The sequence below is a fragment of the Engystomops pustulosus genome, chromosome 7 (genome assembly GCF_040894005.1).
Source record: "Engystomops pustulosus chromosome 7, aEngPut4.maternal, whole genome shotgun sequence".
In the NCBI taxonomy this organism is placed as follows: Eukaryota; Metazoa; Chordata; class Amphibia; order Anura; family Leptodactylidae; genus Engystomops; species Engystomops pustulosus.
Window position 1 is genome coordinate 78,960,327 of NC_092417.1, and position 23,973 is coordinate 78,984,299.

The 23,973-nt window shown below is 42.8% G+C and overlaps 1 protein-coding gene across 1 annotated transcript in view; it reads left to right on the plus strand.

Annotated features, from left to right (window-relative positions):
* The first annotated feature begins 956 nt into the window (after positions 1 to 956).
* Positions 957 to 23,973, plus strand: part of USP10 (ubiquitin specific peptidase 10) — a 43,929-nt gene continuing 20,912 nt past the window's right edge. Inside the window, exons 1-6 of the mRNA XM_072117040.1 lie at positions 957 to 1,126; positions 7,662 to 7,730; positions 9,063 to 9,123; positions 13,579 to 14,553; positions 17,756 to 17,847; positions 20,161 to 20,270. Of these exons, the coding sequence (XP_071973141.1) occupies positions 1,106 to 1,126; positions 7,662 to 7,730; positions 9,063 to 9,123; positions 13,579 to 14,553; positions 17,756 to 17,847; positions 20,161 to 20,270 (1,328 nt within the window). The 5' untranslated portion in view covers positions 957 to 1,105. The remainder of the gene's footprint in view (positions 1,127 to 7,661; positions 7,731 to 9,062; positions 9,124 to 13,578; positions 14,554 to 17,755; positions 17,848 to 20,160; positions 20,271 to 23,973) is intronic.

The following is a 23,973-nucleotide window of genomic DNA, read 5'->3' on the forward strand; positions in this document are numbered from 1 at the left end:
AAAAGGTCGTACAGTCCTAAAAATGATATCACTGAAAATATTATCAAATTTCGCAAAAAATGACACCATGCACAGCTCCGTACACCAAAGTATAAAAAAGTTATTAGCGCCAGAAGTTGGCAAAATCAAAAAAAAATTTTTTGTACAGGAGGTTTTCATTTTTGTAAATGTATGAAAACATTATAAAACCTATACAAATTTGGTATCCCCTTAATCGTACCGACCCAAAGAATAAAGTAGACATGTCATTTGGGGCGCTCAGTGAAAGACGTAATATCCAAGCCCACAAGAAAATGACGCAAATGCGTTTTTTCACCATTTTCATTGCATTTGGAATTTTTTTCCCGCTTCCGAGTACATGGCATGAAATATTTAATACCATCATTATGAAGTGCAATTTGTTACGCAGAAAACAAGCCGTCACACAGCTCTTTACGTGTAAAAATAAAAAAGTTATAGATTTTTGAAGGTGGGGAGTGAAAAATGGACATGAAAAAACAGGAAAGGGCCCGGTCCTTAACCGGTTAAGAACGGCATCTGAAAAACTGAATGTGTGAACGCACCCTGCAAATATCAGTTACAGTATGTTCAGGAGAGGGATGCAATACATTGCATCTGTCCTTTATAGCCTCTAATGGCCACTGCTGAGCATGTACATCGCTCAGCGGGAGGGAAACAAGCGAGGCATGGCCATCATGTGTTTCCTGCTGGATGTGCCATGTACAATGCAGTGTCCAGATCCCTCCATTTTCTCCGTTGTCAGCTTGGTCTCTACTATCTGTATATCTCCTGTCCCCTCGCTGTGCGGGGCGGAGGACGGCTGCCGCTGGTGTCAGCAGCCTGCACTACACTGAACTGCAGTGCAGTGCACTGCCCTCCTGCTCATGTGCGTTCCCTTTGCATTTCACCTCTGCTCCCGCCCCGGTGTCACGTGACGGACTCCTCCCCTCACTGGTCACATGCAAGTCCCCTCCCATGTGGGGGGAGGGGAGAGAGGGCGTGGCTGCGCTTGCGCACTGCTGTGGAGCAGGGTAGGCGCGCTGAGAGAAGATGGCGGCGACGGGGGAAGCGGCATGAGCGGCCTCACTCATTGAAAGTGTCCAGCATGGCCTCCCCGGGCGCGCAGGTACGAGAGGGACAGGCAGCGGCCTCAAAGCAACCTGGGGGACGCAGGGGTCTCCAGCACTGTCCGGGCTGCATATCCGGGGGGCGGTGACGCTAGGCCAGGCCTCATTTCTGCAGCCTCATCGGGCCCCGGGGCTCTGGACCACACGTGGGCCCTGAGACTGCAGCGCCGGCTGTGGTAACCGGGCCAGAGCTCCACATACACGTCCTGGGGTCCCCTCAGGCCCGGGGAGGCTGCACATTACTGCGGTGCGGGAGTGTGAGAGCTGTGCTGGGGGATAATGGGGGCTCTGCGGGGAGGGGCAGCTGATGGGTGCAGGACACATTGTGCCTCATTCTGGGGAAAGGCCCCGGGTGTCACACAATGGACAGGTGCACCCCACCATGATTATTTACTTATATTGTGGTTAAAGAGGCGCTGCAGCAGCAGGTCCCTCCATGTAATAGCAGCAGGTGGATCCTGCTCTTCTATCACAGCCTTGTTCCTTTGGGTCACCTGTATCCCAGCATTGTAGAACTACAGCTAAGAGCATACACTGATAATAAACTTATCAATTGCCCCATAGTCACATAATTGTCACCAGACTTGGCCAGTACTGGTTCCAGGGTCCCTGTACGTTAGGTTGGTGTGGACACAACATAACTGGTCCTAGATGCATTGCTTCAGTAATTCTCTATAGTAATGACCCAAGATCCAACAATACTGCAAGGCAACTGTGTTCTCTATTTAGAGAAGCATTATAATTCTGGTGTCAGAAAGACGCAAATTATACCTATCCTACTATGTACATATGAAATTTGGCCAAGGATAACCTGTTAAGCGGCTGCAAGTCAGATGTATGAAATGCCGTTTTGACGGATGGAATTTAGTGGAGCAACATTGATCAGCTTATAGATGTGTCAGCGTTAAACAGAAGATGTTGACACAAATTACAATAAGTCAACATCAGTGCTAGGGCTTTCAGTCATGTGCTTCCATTGTCTAACAGGCATGATAGAAAGTAACATGGAAGCCTAGGGAGAAGAGAAGTGAACATGGATCTTCAGTATTTGGTTGTCATTGTGCTCTTATATGACAGAAACCTGTATCTCAGATGTGAACGCATGTGAATCTTCCTATGGAGAGCTTGTGTTATCTGGAGGGAACCTTTGCCCTTGTTGGCTGAGCACTTTTGTGGGGATTGTAGCGTAGACAGACAACTATGGTATAAGTTGGGCACTATATGTGTTTACATTGTGCCATACTGGTTTATAATCTTATAAGATCCTTGTATTATACTTTAGTCTCTTGTGTTTCTCAAAAATCCTCCTGCACATTCGCTTGCGCACATATCCAGAGTTTTGTCTTGTCGGTGCTCTTTGGTGATGAGTTTGTCTTGTGTTAAAGCTTGCAGCGATCCTGTTGTGTGCAGAACAGGCTTTGTTCATTAGTGTAATGTGCTGCTCACAGGGTTTTGTAGTGATACTGGTAGAGCAGCGAGGGTGGCGCTCACAAACACTTTGTATACCACGTAAACGGCTTCTTAAAGGGCTGGGAACAGAAAGTACTTGTCTTTTAAAGGTAAACCTGCTTGTCAGCTCATCTGCTAGCTGCGTGTTATAGAGCAGTATGAGCTGGACTGATATATATTCAGGTTTAGGCTGGCTGCATACGAATGTGCTCAGTTCATTGAAACTGACCTGTATGTTTGTTTGATCGTATGGACTGAACACATTGCACAGGACAGGAGTCCTTGCATCACACCGAAATATGATACAAGGACTCCCTGTGTGCCGGCCATACTGCAGCGCCAGTACTTACAGCTCTCACAGTACTGGCGCGCAGTTCCATTTCCATGGGCTGAAAGTGTGTGCAGCCGGCTGTAAGTTGATACACTTAATAAAATTTCTTGAATTCTGTAAAAACTTCTAACTATGGTGCTCCTCCGTTTTGTATCTTAAGTCACACAGAACAAGCCAACACAGATATGTGAACAGACTTTGGTCCTTTTCAGATAATTTGTTCTAGTTACCGGCCAACCACCAGGACCTAAGAATAAAAAACCTGGAAATCAAGTACAGTAAATCTCCTTATACCATCTATAAGTTATACGTCATTAATGCTCCTTGTGCTCTATAATTTGCTGCCTGCAATCATTTTACATTATACTATTATTACTTTTCCTCATGCTGGAAACCTGTCACATGTACTAGCTCAGTTTGCCTGCATTAACAAATGATGGTAAAGATAACAGAAAAAAATATTGCAATATCCCTATGTAACTCTGCTTTTGGGAAAAGAATCCTGTTGCCAATAGGGCACAAAAATACCTAGAGCAGCCAAGAGCTGAGTTACCACATACACATGGGCCCGGGAAGAAGGAACACATCAGCCCGGAGTTATTACCAGTCACTAGAAGTGCAAGTCACAGTGATTTGGGTAGAGTAATGTGAATGGGGGAGGGGTATATTCAGAATTAATTAACCTGTTAGATTTATCGACGCCAGTGACAGCCCATTATTGGCAGGTTTGGAGTAACCCTTTAACTCCTGGTTCAAATTCCTTAATTTTCTGTCAGGAAGTTGCGGATTTTGAAGATTTAAGAAATTGGCTTTAAAATAACCTGGACTTGTGAGCAGGGGTTCAGTGTTGTGACTTGGTTAAAGGGAATCCTACCTTGTACTTACCTAAGCAGCTCCAGCGGTAGATTCCTGAGTCCCCCATGATGCATCTGTTATTGAAGTTGGCTTTTATGCTCTTCTTTTTGCTAAAAGAAGACTGTAAAATATGCATGTGAGCCTTGTGTTCTGTGTGTGGAGGGGGGTCATCAACTGATGCATTTAGTGGCAACTACCTGCTCCCAGGAGCACTGAATACGGACCCCCACCCATGGCGCTATCACCCTCTATGGACTTGATTCAAGCTGGTGTAATGGCAGGGGAGGAAGCACACTCTCCTCTTGCAGCAACGAGAAGACACGGACTCCACTGGGCCTGGAGTGGCCATATTATGCATAGGAAACGTTCTATGCGGTGCCCAGAGCACCCCTGTAGCTGCCAGAAACAAGGGTGCTACTGCCTAGGCGGGGAAATCAAAGCTGCCGGCCTATGGCGTGGTGGGCTGCCGAGCCCAGAGACTCATTTGCTCGCTTGCACGTGATGTGGTCTGAGATGCTAATCCCTGGTAGGGTTTGGGGTTTATATTAAGTTATAAACTTTACTCTTTAGATGCCTTCTTGCACAGGAGGTGATGATTTACCCTGAGTATGAGTACATGAAATCACGAATGGCAACTTGACCATAGATAAAGTACCTTACCAATGTAGTGGCCCTTGACTTCTCATTCTTAAGAGCCTCCTCCACATTGGTAAAATGACTTTAAACACTGCATTTCACAGAGCAAACACAAGCTTCATCCTGCGGGACATACAGCCCCTTACTATAATCTTGTTTTCAGTACAGTTTAGATCCTTGGATGGTTTCTGGTCAGTACAGGATGGGCCATTTATATTGATACACCTAAATAAATGGGAATGGTTGATGGTATCCACTTCCCGTTATAACATTATGTCTATGCTGTGAAGATACGAGGTGTGCAGCATCTGAAACAATGGGGACTGGAAGCCTGTGCTAGCATTTCTTCTGTGTTATTAGTGTGTCAAGAGTGGGAGGAGAAGTCGCCATTGACAATCCAACACAATGGGCAGCACTCTGAACACATTTTATAAGTGGTCATAAACTTGTAAATGAAAGAATAAAGTTACGTTAAAACGTTTTCTTGTGAAATTCTCAATAAGTTTGTGTTACATGACCCTCTTCCCATTGAAAAAAAGAAAGTTGGATTCAAAATGCCCATGGTCAACACCCATCTTGAATAGCTTCTCCTCATTTACTAATGTTCCAAAAACAGGAGTTGACATCACCAAGCAGTCACATTTTATTTAGGTGTATGCGTATAAATGGCCAATCCTGTATTTCAGACTGAACACGCTGATGTTAATAAGCTCTTAAAGGAAACCTACCACTTGAAGTGGCAGGTTTCCGATGGCAATACCGAGCACCAGCTCAGGGTGGGCTGGTGCCGGAGCTTATTTTAGTTACTGTTTTAAACCGCGATACAGCGGTTTAAAACACTAACTAAAATAAGCTCCGGCACCAGCTCACCCTGAGCTGGTGCTCGGTATTGCCATCGGAAACCTGCCACTTCAAGTGGTAGGTTTCCTTTAAGTATATTTGCAAACACCATATTCACGAGGGCTTGCTTACTTGCAGATTATCGTTTTGCTCATGATAGTTATGCATTTCTTTGGAAGTGTAATGGTCTGACTATATGGTAATACAGTAAGATTTCTTTATTGCACATTCTACTATGGCAAGTTTGTGGTAGGGATCGGCTATGACTGTGCTGGTCCTTGAAAAAGGTTGTTAGTTTTGACCCCTTTGCAGTTGCTTGCCACACATCCAGACGCCTATTATCAGTGTGCGCCTCCTGTGATTGTGTGCCAGTGCCTCTACCAGAGTTTTACTGTCATTTGGCAATGTACCAGGAACTTGTTTAACCCCTGATCACTCCTAGGCTGTTTTATAGAACGGGCCTACATTTATCATGGCAGTTACATGATTCGGAAGGTTCAATGCAGTTCCAAACATCTGACTGACCTGATGATTTATATTAAACGTCAGGTTTCCCCGCTCGGTGGCTGACAGTGGGCAGCAATAGGTACTCCCCAGGTGGTAAATAGAACTCTATTATTCTCATGCAGTTCTGAAAAAAGTTGCATACCAGGCGTTGTAGCTTACAAGAGCTGCTGTGGTGAAGATGGCTGACCCGTGTTGTACAGTTTTATCTTGTTTCGTTTTTTCTGTGGATAGTGCCCAAGTTGTTGATCAATGGGGGTTTCAGTGATGCGTGGGCTGTCCCGTTCATCTCTATGGATCGATTTCCGTTAGCTCCATAAAAATGAACGGGGCAGCCCGTGCTTGCGTGACTGGATGCTCGTCCTCTTGGGGAGCTGACTGTGGGGGGTTGCTACACCCATTCTCTAATCCTGTAGATAGGTCCTAATTTGGCACATTGGAAGCAAGCTAAATTTTGCATTGTTGTTTAGAAGTCAACCAGAAATTTAACCTAAACAAAGATGATGTACAAATCTTTTCATTACATCTTTCTGTAGAGTCCAGAACTTTAAGTGTATACACCAAGAAAGCTTCCAGTGTACATATCCATAGACATATGCTAGTAGATATGGGCCTCCTTTCTGCCTCCCTCTGCTCAGTATATGTTGCAGGAAGCAGTGGATGGAAATGTACTGCAGTTTATAAAAACAATTGCAGTTTTATTGAATCTTTTCCAGAGTTATGTTCAATGTGTGATCTGTCCATCCATGCTGTCACCGCTAAGACCATGGAACGGACCTTTGTTCACTGTAACACATCCCAGAAAGGTCAGCCTGTTGTAATAGGATTTGCTGGCACTGGGCCTGCGGATTACGGCCGTTTGTACGTGAACATGTCTATTGCTGAAATGGCATTAATGTAACAAAGAGACACCCATGCTGTGGTTGCAATTTTCTCTGGAAGTTTGCAGCTTGTTCCCTCCCCGGATTAGGTCACATTGTACCAGGAAAAGTTACTTCTACACAAAATATGCAATGGTTTGGAGCTGTGAATTGGATTTGAATAATGTTGAGTTGTTATAAGAAGAAAGATTAAAAATAACTTCTCAAAAGTGTCTGTAATTAAAAGTTATAACTGTTTATAGTAACCTAAGGCTAAAATACAGTAAATTACCAACATCCAGAGGTCCGTTTTGTAACTAGGGGACCGCCTGTACTGCCACTACTTTATTTTACATTAGCTGGCTCTCTGCAAGCAGCATGTGTGAGTCCTTGGGGTGGGGGCAGCTGCAGCATCCTGTGTCTGTCTCCTGGATGCATTCATCCTCTGCTCCTCACTCATCCAGCTCCCTCCGCCCCTCCTTTGCTTGCTCAATGTGCATGACAGAAAGAGGGAGTCAGCAGTGGTGAGCTCAGAGGCTGAGGGAGCTGGATGTGCAAGGAGTAGAGGAATAATGCATTGAGACTGACACATAGGCTGGAGGAGAAATAGTTTTATAAAGTAAAGAAATAATTCAGAATGCTGACCAAGGTATTTTTTAGCATAAGCTACTTGTTACCTGCTTGCCATGTACTAGAGCTTGATGTCTACACTCATATGTACACTTGTAGTTCAAGTAGAGTTTTTGCAAATATAGAGGATTCATATGGATTTTATTGGAAAGTTGCAGGAATTTCAGTATACAAGGATTGATTTTTATATAAAAGCAGGGAGCTCTTTAACTTGGACTTAAACTTAAACAACCTTTTTAGTTTTCGCCTTTCCATTATTTACTCCCCACCTTCCAAAAATTCAGTTGTGCCATTTTCTAACAGTCTGTTTCTAGCTTTTACTGTGTGATCCACATAATGCACAGTCAGTACAATGTTTGAGTTATTAGTGTCATGGAATGGGGTCAGGTTATGGTGATACTTATTCAAATGTTTTTCTTTTTATTTCAGTACATTTTTGGGGAGTTCAGTGATGATGAATTCCGACAGTTCTTCATCAGTGCTCGCTGCACAGTAGAGGTAAGAGAAATAAAATACCTGCTCTGCAGTGCTAATGTCATATGTATCCTTATGGATCCAAACTTGGATTTACAGAAGTTATATGTCCCCAGGGCTTATAAGAAAGAACACATACTTTCCTTCCCTGGCACGCCCATTCAGCCTTGGTGCTTTTGTTTCTGTTGGCCACTAGGATGACAAAAAAAACCTCAAAGATGTTTTTTTTTGCATTGTAGCAAAGCCTTAAGGAGTATTTGTACTTGACCAGAAAAAAATGTGTACAACCTCTGCCTAGTGGTATAAACAAATGCAGACTTGGCCATACGGAATGTGTATTTTTATGGGATCGTCAAGAGGATAAACTTTAAGCTTGGAGTAACCAACAGTTCAGATGATTTTTGATCTTGTGTGGGAGGAGTGTTGTGAATATTTTTCTAATACACTTCATCAATAATTCTGCTTAGGGTGCATTCACAGGGGGTATACCTGCCAGGCGCTGGAGAGGTGGATGAGATAACCTCTCCCCCTCCATAGCAAACAGCAGCGCACGAACGCACACTTGCGAAAAGATACAGCAGGCTCTATATTTTCCCGGTGTGTGTGGCATTGTACCGCCGGATCCGCCATTGCAGTCTATGGGGTCGTATATGCGGCCGCACATACGTCCCAATAGAGGGCGTCTGAATGTACTCTTATTTTGTAAGGGAACAGACCAAATGGCCAAATATTGCTTAGGAAATTTGTCTTAAAGGGAACCTGTGATCAGAAATGTACATAATTATGTATAATATGACATTAAGTATGATAGAAAGCAGATTAACACCTTTAAGATTGTGTTTCTTTCATGACCCTGTGTGGTGGCATCATTCAGAGAATCAACCTTGAAGTGAGCTGTAAATTGGTTGTATAAAGCCATGGAGGAAGAGAGCTCAGCATTGAAGTCAAGCTCTCCTCACCTCAGAGTGAAGGAGATCTGCTTAGTGATGTCTGGATACACGACCATCAATTACAGTGAAGAGGGCTTTCTGAAATGAGGACAGCTTTACTTCAGTGTCAAATTCTCCGATTCCTCAACTTTATACAATCAAATTACATGTCACTTCAAAGTTGATATTATGGACAATGCCACTGTGCTGGGCCATGAAATAAGACATCTAGAAGATGTTCAGCTGCTCGATGGTAGTGGTTTATTTGGTTGATTTCTGCAGGTTCTCTTTAAAACATGTGGGTTCCTGGTTATTACTGTATAAATGACAGAATTTGACATGTTTCTGATAAATCTCATCGTGTTGTATATTTAATCTTTTATAAATTCTCAATTGAAATGTAAAAAAAATTATGTTCTTTCTGCAGTTGCCTCCTTTTAATGAAACCATTTTTAGTGGCCCCCAATCCTCAAGTGATCTTCAAGATGGTAAGTGTCTAATATTGTGTATATCCATGAACAGGGTCGGACCCAGTAATACTCTGCATTTACATTTCACTGTATTACAGGGCACTGCCTGTAAAGCAATTATTATTTATTATTGCCTGAGAGGAGTTTTTTATCTAGGTAGGTGGGCGTCAAATCCTATGCCTCTCTTTGTTCTATACTACCTTAAACCTTTTGATGTTAAAGATAAGAATGTTCTTTCACTTCACATCAGGCTTGTGGTTCCATGAGCTACAAAACTAGAGATACAGGTAATTAAAAATGTAATTGGAAAGACAGTTCCCATCTATTTCTTTAACTTCCTGCACCTCCAGATCTGTAGCTTACAGAAAGAAATCGGGTCTTGCATTTTTATATGATGCCTAAAGAATGATTCTAGACACTATAGAGCAAAATAAATGGCTATTTGCAATGACACACTTCCTGTAGCTTCTAAAAGTGACTCATTCCAGGAAAAAAGTGACTGCTCATTTTCACACACTTGGAGGCTGTAGGTAAACTGAAAAAAACAAATAACAAATCTGGATATGTGTCCCCTAGAAATAAATTACAGCAACAACTGCCTGTAACAGAGATCACTTAAAACATCTATATTTTATTAATATACTTTAAATATTAACACAATTTTAGGCATCAAGTATAGCACAAAAGCCCTCTATACTTTTTCTTAGTACATAGAGGTGTAATACACTACTGCACCTCGTGATGCGTATGTTTTGTAGCCCCAACTAATGTGAAATACTCCCAAATCAGTCACACACTATTTTACAGACTTAACTCATTTAGCGCATGGATGTTGTACATCAGTCAGAGAGGCGAAACCCAGTGGGATTACTCTCAATAAGCTCTGACCATTGCGCTTGACTCCGATTCTGTATTAAACACCCCTGATGAACTGTTGCCTACAATCGCAACAGGGAAACGTGTCAGGTGTAGATTATATTCTAACTAATGTAATGCAAACTTAAAGAATATAATAAAAATAGTAAATAGACCATCTGCAGTTGTGGTTTGGCATTTAACCAGGATATATAGATATGTTTCAGGATTTTGCACTTTAGTGGACTGAGATGTACCGTATTTTTCGGCGTATAAGGCGCACCGGCGTATAAGGCGCACCTCTAATAAATGCCTGCTAAGACATCTAGGTTCATATATAAGGCGCACTGGAGTATAAAGTGCAGGATCAAATGCAGTACCTAAAAATGACCAGCAGGTGGCAGACCGGTGCACAGTTCTAGCCAGCTACACTTCCCGGGAAACTTGTCTTCAGCTTGTCAGAGAGCTCCGATCTCAGAGGTATGGGCTGCAGGGGGTTAATGCAGGGTGATGCAGCAGGGGTTAAGCGGTCTCCCTCTGCCCCTTCTCCTTCCCTCCTCAGCCAGGGTGTTATTCCTATGGGGTTCCCTGTGGCTGCTTCTCTTTCCCCTGTTACAGGGCTGTCAGGTATGGGGGATTGTTTACTGATGATGATGATGATTGCCTCGTGGTCGGCACTATGGCGGCTCCGGCCTCTCCGTGCTAGGGGAGGGCAGGATGGACACAATGTTAGTTGTGGTGCCAGGGCACTTCAGGAGCTAGGGACCCTGTATACTGTGTGGGAAGGTGCAGGAAATTTCTGGGGATGGAGCTATTAAACACTGGTAAATGTACAGTACATCTTGTCTGTAGTACATTTCTGTATAAGTTCATATATAAGGCGCACCGGCCTATAAGGCCGAAAAATACGGTACCCTTTTTGTAAAAACCGGGCCCCTGAATGCATGCACAACATTTACTTGGTAGACTCTGTGACTGGTTTCTTACCTGATACAGTTCATACATTCACTTCTACAGTGCCTACAAGTAGTATTCAACCCCCTGCAGATTTAGCAGGTTTGATAAGAAGAAAATAAGTTCGAGCCTTCAAACTTCAAACAAGAGCAGGATTTATTAACAGATGCATAAATCTTACAAACCAAAAAGTTATGTTGCTTAGTTATATTTTAATAAATTTTAAACATAAGTGTGGGTCAATTATTATTCAACCCCTAGGTTTAATATTTTGTGGAATAACCCTTGTTTGCAATTACAGCTAATAATCGTCTTTTATAAGACCTGATCAGGCCGGGACAGGTCTCTGGAGTAATCTTGGCCCACTCTTCCATGCAGATCTTCTCCAAGTTATCTAGGTTCTTTGGGTGTCTCATGTGGACTTTAATCTTGAGCTCCTTCCACCAGTTTTCAATTGGGTTAAGGTCAGGAGACTGACTAGGCCACTGTAACACCTTGATTTTTTCCCTCTTGAACCAGGCCTTGGTCTTCTTGGCTGTGAGCTTTGGGTCGTTGTCTTGTTGGAAGATGAAATGACGACGCATCTTAAGATCCTTGATGGAGGAGCGGAGGTTCTTGGCCAAAATCTCCAAGTAGGCCGTGCTATCCATGTTCCCATGGATGCGGACCAGATGGCCAGGCCCCTTGGCTGAGAAGCAGACCCACAGCATGATGCTGCCACCACCATGCTTGACTGTAGGGATGGTATTCTTGGGGTCGTATGCAGTGCCATCCAGTCTCCAAACGTCACATGTGTGGTTGGCACCAAAGATCTCGATCTTGGTCTCATCAGACTAGAGAACCTTGAACCAGTCTGTCTCAGAGTCCTCCAAGTGATCATGAGCAAACTGTAAACGAGCCTTGACATGACGCTTTGATAGTAAAGGTACCTTACGTGCTCGTCTGGAACGGAGACCATTGCGGTGGAGTACGTTACTTATGGTATTGACTGAAACCAATGTCCCCACTGCCCTGAAATCTTCCCGGAGCTCCTTCCTTGTTGTCCTTGGGTTAGCCTTGACTCTTCGGACAAGCCTGGCCTCGGCACGGGAGGAAACTTTCAAAGGCTGTCCAGGCCGTGGAAGGCTAACAGTAGTTCCATAAGCCTTCCACTTCCGGATGTTGCTCCCAACAGTCGAGACAGGTAGGCCCAACTCCTTGGAAAGGGTTTTGTACCCCTTGCCAGCCTTGTGACCCTCCACGATCTTGTCTCTAATGGCCTTGGAATGGTCCTTTGTCTTTCCCATGTTGACCATGTATGAGTGCTGTTCACAAGTTTGGGGAGGGTCTTAAATAGGCAGAAAAGGCTGGAAAAACTGAATTCTGGTGGTTTGAGGGGTTGAATAATAATTGACCCATACTTTAAAATTTATTAAAATTTAACTGAGCAACATAACTTTTTGGTTTGTAAGATTTATGCATCCGTTAATAAATCCTGCTCTTGTTTGAAGGCTCTAACTTATTTGCTTCCTATCAAACCTGCTAAATCTGCAGGGGGTTGAATACTACTTGTAGGCACTGTATGTAATAGTGGCCCCTTCTACACAAGTGGGACACATCTCTGCCCCTAGCCTCTACTAAGAAAAAGTATATAGAGGGCTTTTGTGCTATATTTGAAGCTTAAAAATGTATTAACTGTAGGTAAACTGGTAAGATTTCACATTGGGAAATTGTAGAAGACATTTCATACCCTACCTAGTTAGTGGTAATGTTGTAAATTGTGGTGACAGAAGTTACAATACAGTATTGTCAGTAGTTACATAGCTAGTTACAGCTTTTCCTTTTCTGCAGCCATGACTTGTTGGCAGTACACAGTTCTTTGTCTTTTTATCTTTAAAGGTCATCTGCCACCAGGTTGAAGCGCTCTATGCAAATGAGCCTTAGGGGCTCCATCCAATTAAGCAGGGGCACTTAATTGTAGATTCGGGGACTGTGACTGTGGTAATCTTCTTATATTTGTCATCCACGGACTAAATTATCAACTTTTTAAATTATGCAAATGAGCCTGAAGGGCTCTTAGGTGGGTCATTACCAGACTTCCACAGCAAAGTGCCCTTCAGGCTCATTAGCATAATTTTAAAAGTTGGTTTTAGAAGTAAGTCCATGAATCACAAATATAAGAAGATTACCAAAGTCACAGTGCCCGCAACTATGAGTAAGTTACCCAGGTATACCGTGATGGATTTTGATTTAGATTTTTTATTTTTTTTTGGCTGTCTGAGATGCACAAAAAACAGCTATGTGGCCTGGAGGAAGGGGGGGGTTACTGCTTAAAACTATTAACATTTACTTAAGTCTGAGGTCCCTCCCGGTGGTCTGCACTATCCCTGTTTGTTTATAGAGGAAAGGAAGCTGCAGTCGGACCAGCTCCTTGGCTGGCTGAGGTGTCCGGCCATGCCCATCAATCCCTTTGCTGTATCAGGTGCTGGCCGCAACCTGGTCTGAGCGCAGCTTCCGTGCCCCTGTACACCAACGGGGGCATAGCGTGGGACACCGGGAGGGACAGTGGAGGTAAGTAAATGTTTATTTTATTTTTAAGCTCCCCCTGGCACATTCCCCCTCTTATCTAATAATCATGATATATCCTTTACGCTGTTAACTTGTTTCTACCCCTTCCATCCTTAGGTGACGATTATCAGAGAATAGAGTTTGGAGTCAGTGAGGTGATTGATCAGGATGCCGCACAACTCAGTAACTCGGATTACAGTATTTCCAGCACCCTAAATCCCCTGGCTTCGGAGTTCATCCTTTCCTGCAGCCCAACCCAGAAAACTCCTGACGACCTCCTCCTTGGTAACAACTGCGATGCCATTGATAGTCAATACCACGAAGCTGTGGTACCTGACGGCAATGGCAATGTGGACAGTGATGGTACATCTGGCCAGAGAGAACGTAAAAAGAAGAAAAAAAGACCCCCAGGGTATTACAATTACTTAGAAAGTGTTGCTGATGGTAGTGTTTCTGCAGAGACCCTTGTAAATGGGCATGCCACATCTGCAGGACTTCACAGTATAAGCACAGACGAGCCTGAGCTTGCAGAAGATATTCGGGCATCTTCAGCCTCTCCGAGAACTTGTTACAGCCCAGAGCCGTCTGTGGACTTCAGGAATGAGGCTGTCACTGATGGCAGCACTTGTGTATCTAATGCACTAGACAATGGCAGGACTGCTGGACAGCCTGAGGAATGCATGGCTTCAGACATTGGGCGGGAAAGCCCGCTAAGGACAGCTGAAGAGCAGCCCAAGGCTGTCTCTGATACTACTGAAGAGCTTGAGGTAACCAATGGGCAGACACTTGAAGCCATGACTGAGACCTCCAATGGGATAGATTTACATTCTGAGGCTGAGCAAGTAAAACCAGAGGATACATCTTTGTCTCAGGCTGTGAGCCCAGTTTCTTCGTCTGCCCCTGGGAATCCACCAGCTAAATCTTGGGCTAGTCTCTTTCACAATTCCAAGCCCTCAACAATCCCACTTGTGGCTTATGTTGAAACTAAGCCTGCCCCTTCTTCTGCTGCCCCCCTGGTCCCTGAGAAGCAGGTGGATGTTAAGGAGGATCCTGTTCCTGTGTCGGAAGACCCTGTAGCTGTAAAGATTGCAGGTATATGATGATCTGCTACATTGTATACAATGAGTTATGAAATGTTAAAGGAAATCTACACTCACAATCCAGCATGAAAACCGGGGGCACTTACTCATAGAACCAGGCATTGTAACTAAGGTAATATTATGTTGGTTGTCCATGTCATCATTTCTTCTAAAATCAACTTTTAAAATTATGCACCTTCCCCGATACCACTGTGTAAGATTACATCAAGCAGAGGGAGGGGGAACAGCTGATGGAGGAGGCAGGGCAAGAACCTGTGAATCACCCCCAGGAGCTCTTCAGACATAATTTTAAAGGTTGATTTTAGAGTCCATGGATAACAAATAAAAGAATACCACAGTTGCAGTACCTGTATCTGAGTATTATGCTTGATTTTCATAGTAGATTTCGTTTAACTACACTGATTGATCTGATTCTAACTTTATACTATTCATGTTTTAGCAGTCACAAAAAATTCTGGTAACTAAGGACTTTATAACGGTCTCCTGGCCAGTTTAACAGACTTTAAAGGGAACACCACGATTCTACCTATAAAAGGTAGATCGGGTGGTAGGTGGATGAATGGGACATGAGGATCCTCACATCCCGGCTATCTTTAAGAAAACTTTAATCAGTGGATATGTAAATTTTTTTTAAGCGGCTACTGGGGCATGGAGTAGCCGGACATGAGGCTACACGTCTACTCCACGCCCCAGTAGCCTCTTTTCTCCTACCATTGCATCTTTGTCGCTCAGCTCCTCGTAGCTGTGCGCCCTTGTCCAAGTACCCGGCATCTGCGCATGCGCAGTAGCTCCGGCATCGGCGCTGAGGCCGCACACGGAGGTCTGCGTTCTGCGCAGAACGCCGGGTATTCAGCCGAGGATGCAATGGTACTCATGTCCGGTAGGTTCCCTTTAATTTTCCTTCAAGATCCTTGGTGTTTTTTAATGGATCAATAGTAAATCTGTATTAAGGTTGCAGAAGTGAGAACAGACCATGGCGTTCTGTTTTGTAATACTTTAGTGGAGAAACAATCCTACAAATCTACCCTGCCCCCAATTCAGGATGGTCAAGCACAAATGCATGGAGAGCATGGTCTCCAGTTATTACCAAATCACTACATTTATATCCTGCGCCCCCTTATGAATTTAGATACAGTATAGTATCTACATTAAAGCTGTGTCACTGTGAATACATGGCATCCAAAACGTTAAGTGCGCATGGAAGCTACATTACCTGCAATTATTTTTCTTTTGTTTATAAATTTTCAACAAATTTGTAGGGATTGCAGTATTGCCCTAGCTGCTTTGACCACAAGATGGCACCAGGAGCCCACAGTACAGAGGGCCACGACGCATGTTCCAGAGCAGTGATCTTCAGTGGAAATCACTTATGGCATTGATGCTTACTGCAGATGGGGCAAAGAGAGGGTAAAAGGGCTTCCTGAGCAATTTTTTTTCTAATAACAGAAAATTTTTTGTGCATTCCAAAAATATCTCCAGATTAAAGCCTTTTTCTTAAGATCATTTTTTGTCTAAAATAATTGTAATCTAGGGTGGACCAGAATCATAAATTGGTGCAGATGTGATTGATAATGCATCTAATGTCTCTAGTAGGAAACTCCCATTTGAAACAGACTCCCGTACAGAAACCCAGCTATTCCAATTGTTAATGTGCTCTATTGGATTATTTCGGTAACTTTTAGCTTTAAGATCTTATGTTTGGTTGATCTGATTGAACTGATCAATGCAGAATAAAGGGGACAGATGTGAAATTAGCATATGCATTTTTAAGGGGTTATGTTGCAAACACCACTATGTTCCTGAAGTAGAAAAAAATGGGGGTATTTGGATACCAATGGACCACCATTGGAATACAACTGAACTGTAGCAAAGTCTGATTCAGCTGGAGACTGACATTGTTCAACAGTCTATCCATGTGTGTTGCTAGTGTGTTCACAATCCTCCACACTTTACAGCTATTGTAATTTTCGCACTCAAAACTCAGAAAAAATATATTTGACACAAGTTAGAAATTCCCTGCTGGTGACGCACACGGAACTGCTGTTCGTGCGGACGTAAACATACATACACATACCTTTTATACATGCCAAGTTCTAATGGCAGTATGAAGATTAACATTTTTATGCTGCCAGTCAGGAGGTTTAAGGACCCTACAAGAATAAACCACCTTCACGCTGCAGATATTAGTTGGGATAGACGGGGAGAAGGAGGATGTGGATGTATTCTGAGCTTGGGTGAAATGCTTTGTCAGCGATTCGCCCGATCTCCAGGACAGCCGCCAGGAGGTTCTGGCCGCGCTCGGTCTTCGAACTATAAAACACGTGCCCTTTTTTAGCGGGCATTTTTCTTGAGGCATACAAATGACAGTAGGACAGATGCGACCTGTATTAGCCTTGTCTGTGGGCTGGGGGGCCAGAAACTATTTCATAATCCTATGCCAATGAGATTATTAATCTATTAAATTAATGTGATTACTGCCGCTTAGGGTTAGGCTAGTAATCTGTACTCGGTTACAAAATATTTTTCAGCCGCTCCCATTGTTTATTGCAGTCATTTAGGTTCTATGAAATTAGGTCTTAGATTTTGAGGTCCTAGTCACTTAAATTTAGATGTGACACTATATATGTGGTATATTTAATATAAGATAAGTCTTATTTTGTGTCCTGTTCTGATCCAGAGCTGCATTTGTTGTTGTTCTACTGCCGCTGTGTACATATATATTGCTTTGTTACGAGGCACAACATTTTACAATACAATCTACAGTCTTGTTTGTATGTTTAATATAAGTAACTTGCATTCTGGAAACAGGTACCATATCCTTTCAGCCTTTCTTGCTGTGGCTATTGCATACCGCAGAGCTGCCCTGAGCAGCAAGTTTTGTATACTGTTATATCTTTGTTTATCATGGTACAGTTATACAATACATCAGAAGGCTGATACTGTCTGATGTAAGGTTGATTGTTACCAGTATTGGAACACTTTCTTGCAATTTTATGCTAGTTCATGGTCTTCACAGGTAGTTGGGTTTTTCTTTTAATAGAAGTAATATTTGCACCTTTCCCCATTTTGCCCATTATAGACCAGTCAGAATATGAGATTTTAATGCGGATCATGGTGGAAATGTACAATGTAACTTGCATATGTGCAGTCATTGTGGTTGTCCCTATGTATTGATGTTTTTGTCTTGTTTGCAGAGCTTCTGGATGGAATCAAGCTCATCCACAAACCTGTGTCTTTACAGCCACGTGGACTCATCAACAAAGGAAACTGGTGCTATATCAATGCTGTATCCTTCCAGCAGTCTTGGGGTGTGCGCTAGCTGTGGTTTGGGTGAAGACTTCAAGTTGAAAGGGATTTGACTTAAAACCTACCATCAAAATCGAGCATGATAAACCAGGGACACTTACTCATAGATCCAGGCTCAGTGTTAATCTTATATTTGTTATCCATGGCCGTCTTCCTTCTTAAAGGACACCTGTCATCAGGTCTGTGTCACTTGTCCTGTCGCTACTACCTGTTGGAGCAGCTCACAAGGATCCCATCACAACCTTAATCTAGTCAATTCATACATTAATCATTGCAAAAATCATCTTTTCTTTATTATGTAAATTATGCTGGTCACATGGTCAGAGGCAGTGATGTCACCCCTGTTCCCCCTCCCCTTTCCTCCCCCTGCTCATGTCTCTGTGTACACAAGTACCTGACATGTTCTGCTCTAACATGGCTGCAACCTAGAGGTGTTGTATCTCTCCTATACACAAACAGGCTGCAGGGGGCGTGGCCACCAGCACCAGGAAGCACAGCCTCACATCATTATACAGGCTGTCAGTCATGCACTGGGGGAGTGGCTGTGCCTCCCACTCATGAATAAGCTGGACAGCTTGAATATGCTAATGCTTCATTGTACATTTCACAGGTCATTTGCATACAGCTTTAGGACCTCATTGCTTAAGTTTACAGGCATGTAGAGGGACAATGACTGCATAGGGACAATGCTTTCTAATTACAGTTTATGAAAATATATTTAGATTAGGGGGTTATTTTGCATGACGGGTTCTCTTTTAATTATGCTCATGAGTCTGAAGGGCTCCTTGGGGTGTTACAGAGCCCGTCGTGCTGCATCCTCATTTTTTTTTTTCACCGTCTCCCGGGCCCCTCTACCATCCTCTGCCTATGTGATCTCACAGCAGCAGAGGAAGTTTCAGCACACCGGCATGTGGGGGTGTGGATCAGTGCTTATTGCACATTGTAACATTCATGAACATAATTTTATAAGTTGATTTTAGAAGGATCGAGGCGGTGGATGACAAAAATAAAAAGATTATCAGTCACGGTGCCTGGATCTGTGAGTAAGTGTCACTGGTTTATCATCCTTGATTTTGATAATTTCCTTGTTCAGAACATTTACCTATAATTATGATATTGGGACTTGGTGTTGCCCCATTCAAGACTTTTTCTTTAGAGGTCCATGCATTGCATGCAACTGTGTTTACCCTGCTTAGAGGTAGTCTACCACTTCCAGAGTGAATTAAATGTACAAACAGCATTGTGTAGGACTTTTTAATAAACTTTGCAGACATCCCTTTTGTGTTTTGAAGAGAGATTTCATTTTAGAGAAAAGTTTTGTTTTTATCTTCATGCAGATAAATAAAATTGTGCCTGCTGGTGCACCTTATATCATCCTTCTATACCACTCCCCTCGTTTATGAGGGTGGTCTTGGTTTGTGCTTGGAACCATAAAAACAAGTAAAGGGCCCTTTCCCTGGTGCACTGTGGCTAATCTGCCTAACAATAAAAATGGTATTTTCTCTAAAATAACAGATGCTAGGATACAGAAAAGATATATGGTAGTCTTCAAGTACTCTACACAATGCTCAAGTACTCTACACAAAACTTTAGGGTGCGACCACACGTTCAGTTTTTCAGATGCAGTTTTTGATGCCCAAACTAGGAATGGAGTAAAAGTAGGAGGAGGAGTAGCACCTTTTTAATTATTTTTCAACCCAATATGATCCACACCTGCTTTTGGCTACAAAAAATTGAACGGGATGCAGCCTGGGTTCCCACACATCATACCTACCCATGGACCCATGGGATTGTCCAAAGCATGGAACCACATTAGTCCCAATAACTATTTAATGTACTACTTTTTGATGTTAGATTTAGTCTAATTATTTTCCTTTTGCATAAACATATTAGAACGTTGGGAAGTTTGTTATATGGCAATTAAAAGTAATTGTATCTACTTCAATTGTTATCCCTCAACTGGATAGGAGGATTGTAGTCTTATCATGGGTGTTTTTAGTTTCTCAAACATACCTCCTGCCCTCCATTCAATGTTACCAGGCTAAGCTCTCCATCTCTGTCACTCATGGACCGTAAATGAACGCTGTGCTCAATAATTTTCGGCGCTAATGGAGCAGCAGGACGCATACTCGACCTGCCCCGTCATTCAGTTAGTAAGAAGGTTTCTCTGATCAGTGGAGGTTCCAACATGTTTTACCTTACCAGGTTGATGGCTTTAAAGACTTGACTCCCTAATAGGTTATGTTTTTATAAATGTATTTTATATATTTGTTCTCTTTAACACATGGTGCAGACCCTACAAGCTCTGGTGGCCTGTCCGCCAATGTATCATCTGATGAAGTGCATTCCAATGTACACTAAACTCCAGAGACCGTGTACATCAACTCCAATGATCGACAGCTTGTAAGTAAATCGCCTGTGTACTTTTTACTGCACCCCTGCAATCGATACACTGCGGGATAGATTTACTGAGGGGCCAAACAGCTGGTGTACATGCATTTTTACCACTTTCTGCACCTTGTCTGATGTGGGAGTTAACTGAAAGGGACATGGTTTGAGTTTAAGGTTTGTGTGATACATGTTGCTACAAATGTGGTACATTTTGAGATGTAACCTAAGCTAACAAATAAGTCATATGGACTAACAAAAAACAAGATGATTGCTAGTAATTTTGATGCAATTTTGAAATGTCAAACTTTGGCGTGCAACTAAATGTTCAACAATATTTCCAACATATTAATAGTAAACCATGTAATATACTTTATGAAAGGGAACCTGTCATCAGAAATTGTCCTGATAAACCACTAGCAGTATGTTGTCAAGCAAGATACCTTTCATGGCTCGGTGTAGTGGCATCATCTAAAAAAAATAAAAAATTAATACTGAAGTGACATGTAAGTTGGTTTTATGAAGTCAAGGAGGCAGAGAGTTTAATACTAACGTTAAGCTTTCCCTGCCTTAAAATGCCTCCTCCATTGTAATTGATGGTCCTGCATCCAGGGGCGTCACTGATCAGATATCCTGACGTCCGACATATGTCAATCACATGGGAGAAGGTGTTCAGGGGGCAGGGAGAGCTTCCTTTCAGTGTTTTTATCTCCGCCTCCCTGACTTAAATCTAACTTCAAAGATGATTTTCTGGATGATGCCACCAAGCTGGACCATGAAAGAAACCTGATCTAGCACCTGCTCAGCTGCTTGAAAACATACTGGCAGTGGTTTATTAGGCCAATTTCTAATGATCCTTTAACCGGTTCGCGACCGCCCGCCGTGTATTCACGGCGGCGGTCGCGTCGCGCTGCATGGAGAGGGCTCACGGGCTGAGCCCTCTCCATAGCCGGTAAGTCTTTGCTGCATATTGCAGCAAAGGCTTACCGGTAACACCCGCGATCGGTGCTAGCACCGATCGCGGGTGTTTTTACAGCGTGGGCTGCCGGCAAAGCTGCCGGCAGCCTCAAACAGATAGCGGCGCATGGGCGCCGCCATCTTACCTGGGATCGCCGCTCCCCGTGACGTCATCGGGGGGCGGCGATCCGTCTCCATGGTAGCCTCGGGTCTTCCGAAGACCCGAGGCTATTTCGTTTTAACCCCTTCATTACAATGTGCTGATAGCACATTGTAATGAATGAGTTAGAAAATCCCCATATACTGCCATACTGTAGTATGGCAGTATATGATAGGATCGATCAGACAACCTAGGGTTAAAGTACCCTAGGGCAGTGATGGCGAACCTTTTAGCAGCTGAGTGCCCAAAAAGCAACCCAAAACTCCCCTTATTTATCGCGAGGTGCCAACCAAAAATTAAAGCAGTAACTTATTGCTCCCTGTTCTTCAACAACTTTCAATCATATTGGCCTCCTGAGGACAGCAACACAGTAGAAAGATGGAACATTTTAGCTTGTTTCCAGTGTTTCTCTGTACACAGAGAATCATGGGGCCAGCAGGAGGTCCTCCAAAGACAATTCGGCCCTGTCTATTCATTCTCCCTCTTCCTACAGTCCCAAGTAGCGAAGTAAGTATGAAAATATGACCGAAAGCAGCATCCTTTAAGTTGCTTGGAACTGCAGGAAGATTCTTTTAGCTCTGTCTGGTGTGCTGGGGCAATGGCCCGGGTGCCCACAGAAAGGGCTCTGAGTGCCACCTCTGGCACCAGTGCCATAGGTTCGCCACCACTGCCCTAGGGAGTCTGAAAAATAGTATAAATAAAAATAAAAAAAAGTTTAAAAAAAAAAAATTATAATAAAAAAACCTAAAATTTCAAATCACCCCCCTTTCCCTAGAACTGACATAAATATAAATAAACAGTAAAAATCATAAACACATCAGGTATCGACGCGTCCGAAAATGCCCGATCTATCAAAATATGATAACGGTTTTTCAATGCGTTTAACCCCGTAACGGAAAATAGCGCCCAAAGTCGAAAATGGCACTTTTTTACCATTTTGAAAAATCTAAAAAAATCTATAAAAAGTGATCAAAAGGTCGTACAGTCCTAAAAATGATATCATTGAAAATATTATAAAATTTCGCAAAAAATGACAGCACCCACAGCTCCTTACACCAAAGTATAAAAAAGTTATTAGCGCCAGAATTTGGCAAAATCAAAAAAATTATTTTTGTACAGGAGGTTTTAATTTTTGTAAATGTATGAAAACATTATAAAACCTTTACAAATTTGGTATCCCCTTAATCGTACCGACCCAAAGAATAAAGTAGACATGTCATTTGGGGCGCTCAGTGAAAGACGTAATATCCAAGCCCACAAGAAAATGGCGCAAATGCGTTTTTTCACCATTTTCATTGCATTTGGAATTTTTTTCCCGCTTCCCAGTACACACCATGGAATATTTAATACCATCATTATGAAGTGCAATTTGTTACGCAGAAAACAAGCCGTCACACAGCTCTTTACGAGTAAAAATAAAAAAGTTATAGATTTTTGAAGGTGGGGAGTGAAAAATGGACATGAAAAAACAGGAAAGGGCCCGGTCCTTAACCGGTTAAAGAAATACTTTCTTGTGTCCATGCCTTCCTTATTAAGGTAGCCAAAAGGCAAAGTTTTCCTTATCCCATGCTGGAAAACATTTTGTATATTTCTCAGGACCTCCTGTGGAGCATCCAGCTGCAAGTCTCCACATGCCTGCAGAGGCGGGCTTAAAGAGAACCTGTAAGGGCAATTTGGGGCACTAAATCACCCACAGGTCCTAATGGACCTATATCCCCTTATGTTGGTGCAATAAAAACAAAAACTTTCCCTACCGAGCCCCATATACCATTACTCTGCAGGTGAAACCAGAATTGTACACCCCATCTATAAAGCCCCAGGGTCTTATCTTGGCTTCTATCAGCTTTTTTTTTTTTTTTTTTTTTTTTTTTTTTTTTTTTTTTTTGAAACATGGGGCCCACATAAGACCTGATACAGACTGATTTGGTATCCTAAACCACAGGTCCAAATGGACTTGTAGTTGATTTAGGGTCCCAAATCAACAGGACCCAAATGTGATGGAACCTTTTTTAACCCCTTACCGGGTTCCGGGTGATCACGGGCTGAGCCCTCTCTATAGCCGGTAAGTCTTTCTACATATTTCAGCAAAAGCTTACCGGTAACACCTGCGATCGGGGCCAGCACTTTTTTGCCATTTTAAAAAAAATTAGTCTATAAAAAGTGATCAAAAGGTTGCACGGTCCTAAAAATGATAACATTGTAAACGTCATCAAAATCCGCAAAAAACAACACCCACAGCTCCGTACACCAAAGTATAAAAAAGTTATTAGCGCCAGAAGACTGCATAATCCCCCAAAAAATTTTTGTACAGAAGGTTTTAATTTTTTTAAATGTATGAAAACATTATAAAACCTATACAAATTTGTTATCCCCGTAATCATACCGACCCAACGAATAAAGTAGACATGTCATTTGGGTCACGCAGTGAAATCCGTAAAAGCCAAGCCCACCAGAATAAGGCACAAATGCGGGTTTTTACCAATTTCGCTGCATTTGAAAAAAAATTTCCCGCTTCCCAGTACACAGCATGGAATATTAAATACCACAATTTTGAAGTGTAATTTGTTACGCAGAAAATAAGGCATCACACAGCTCTGTACA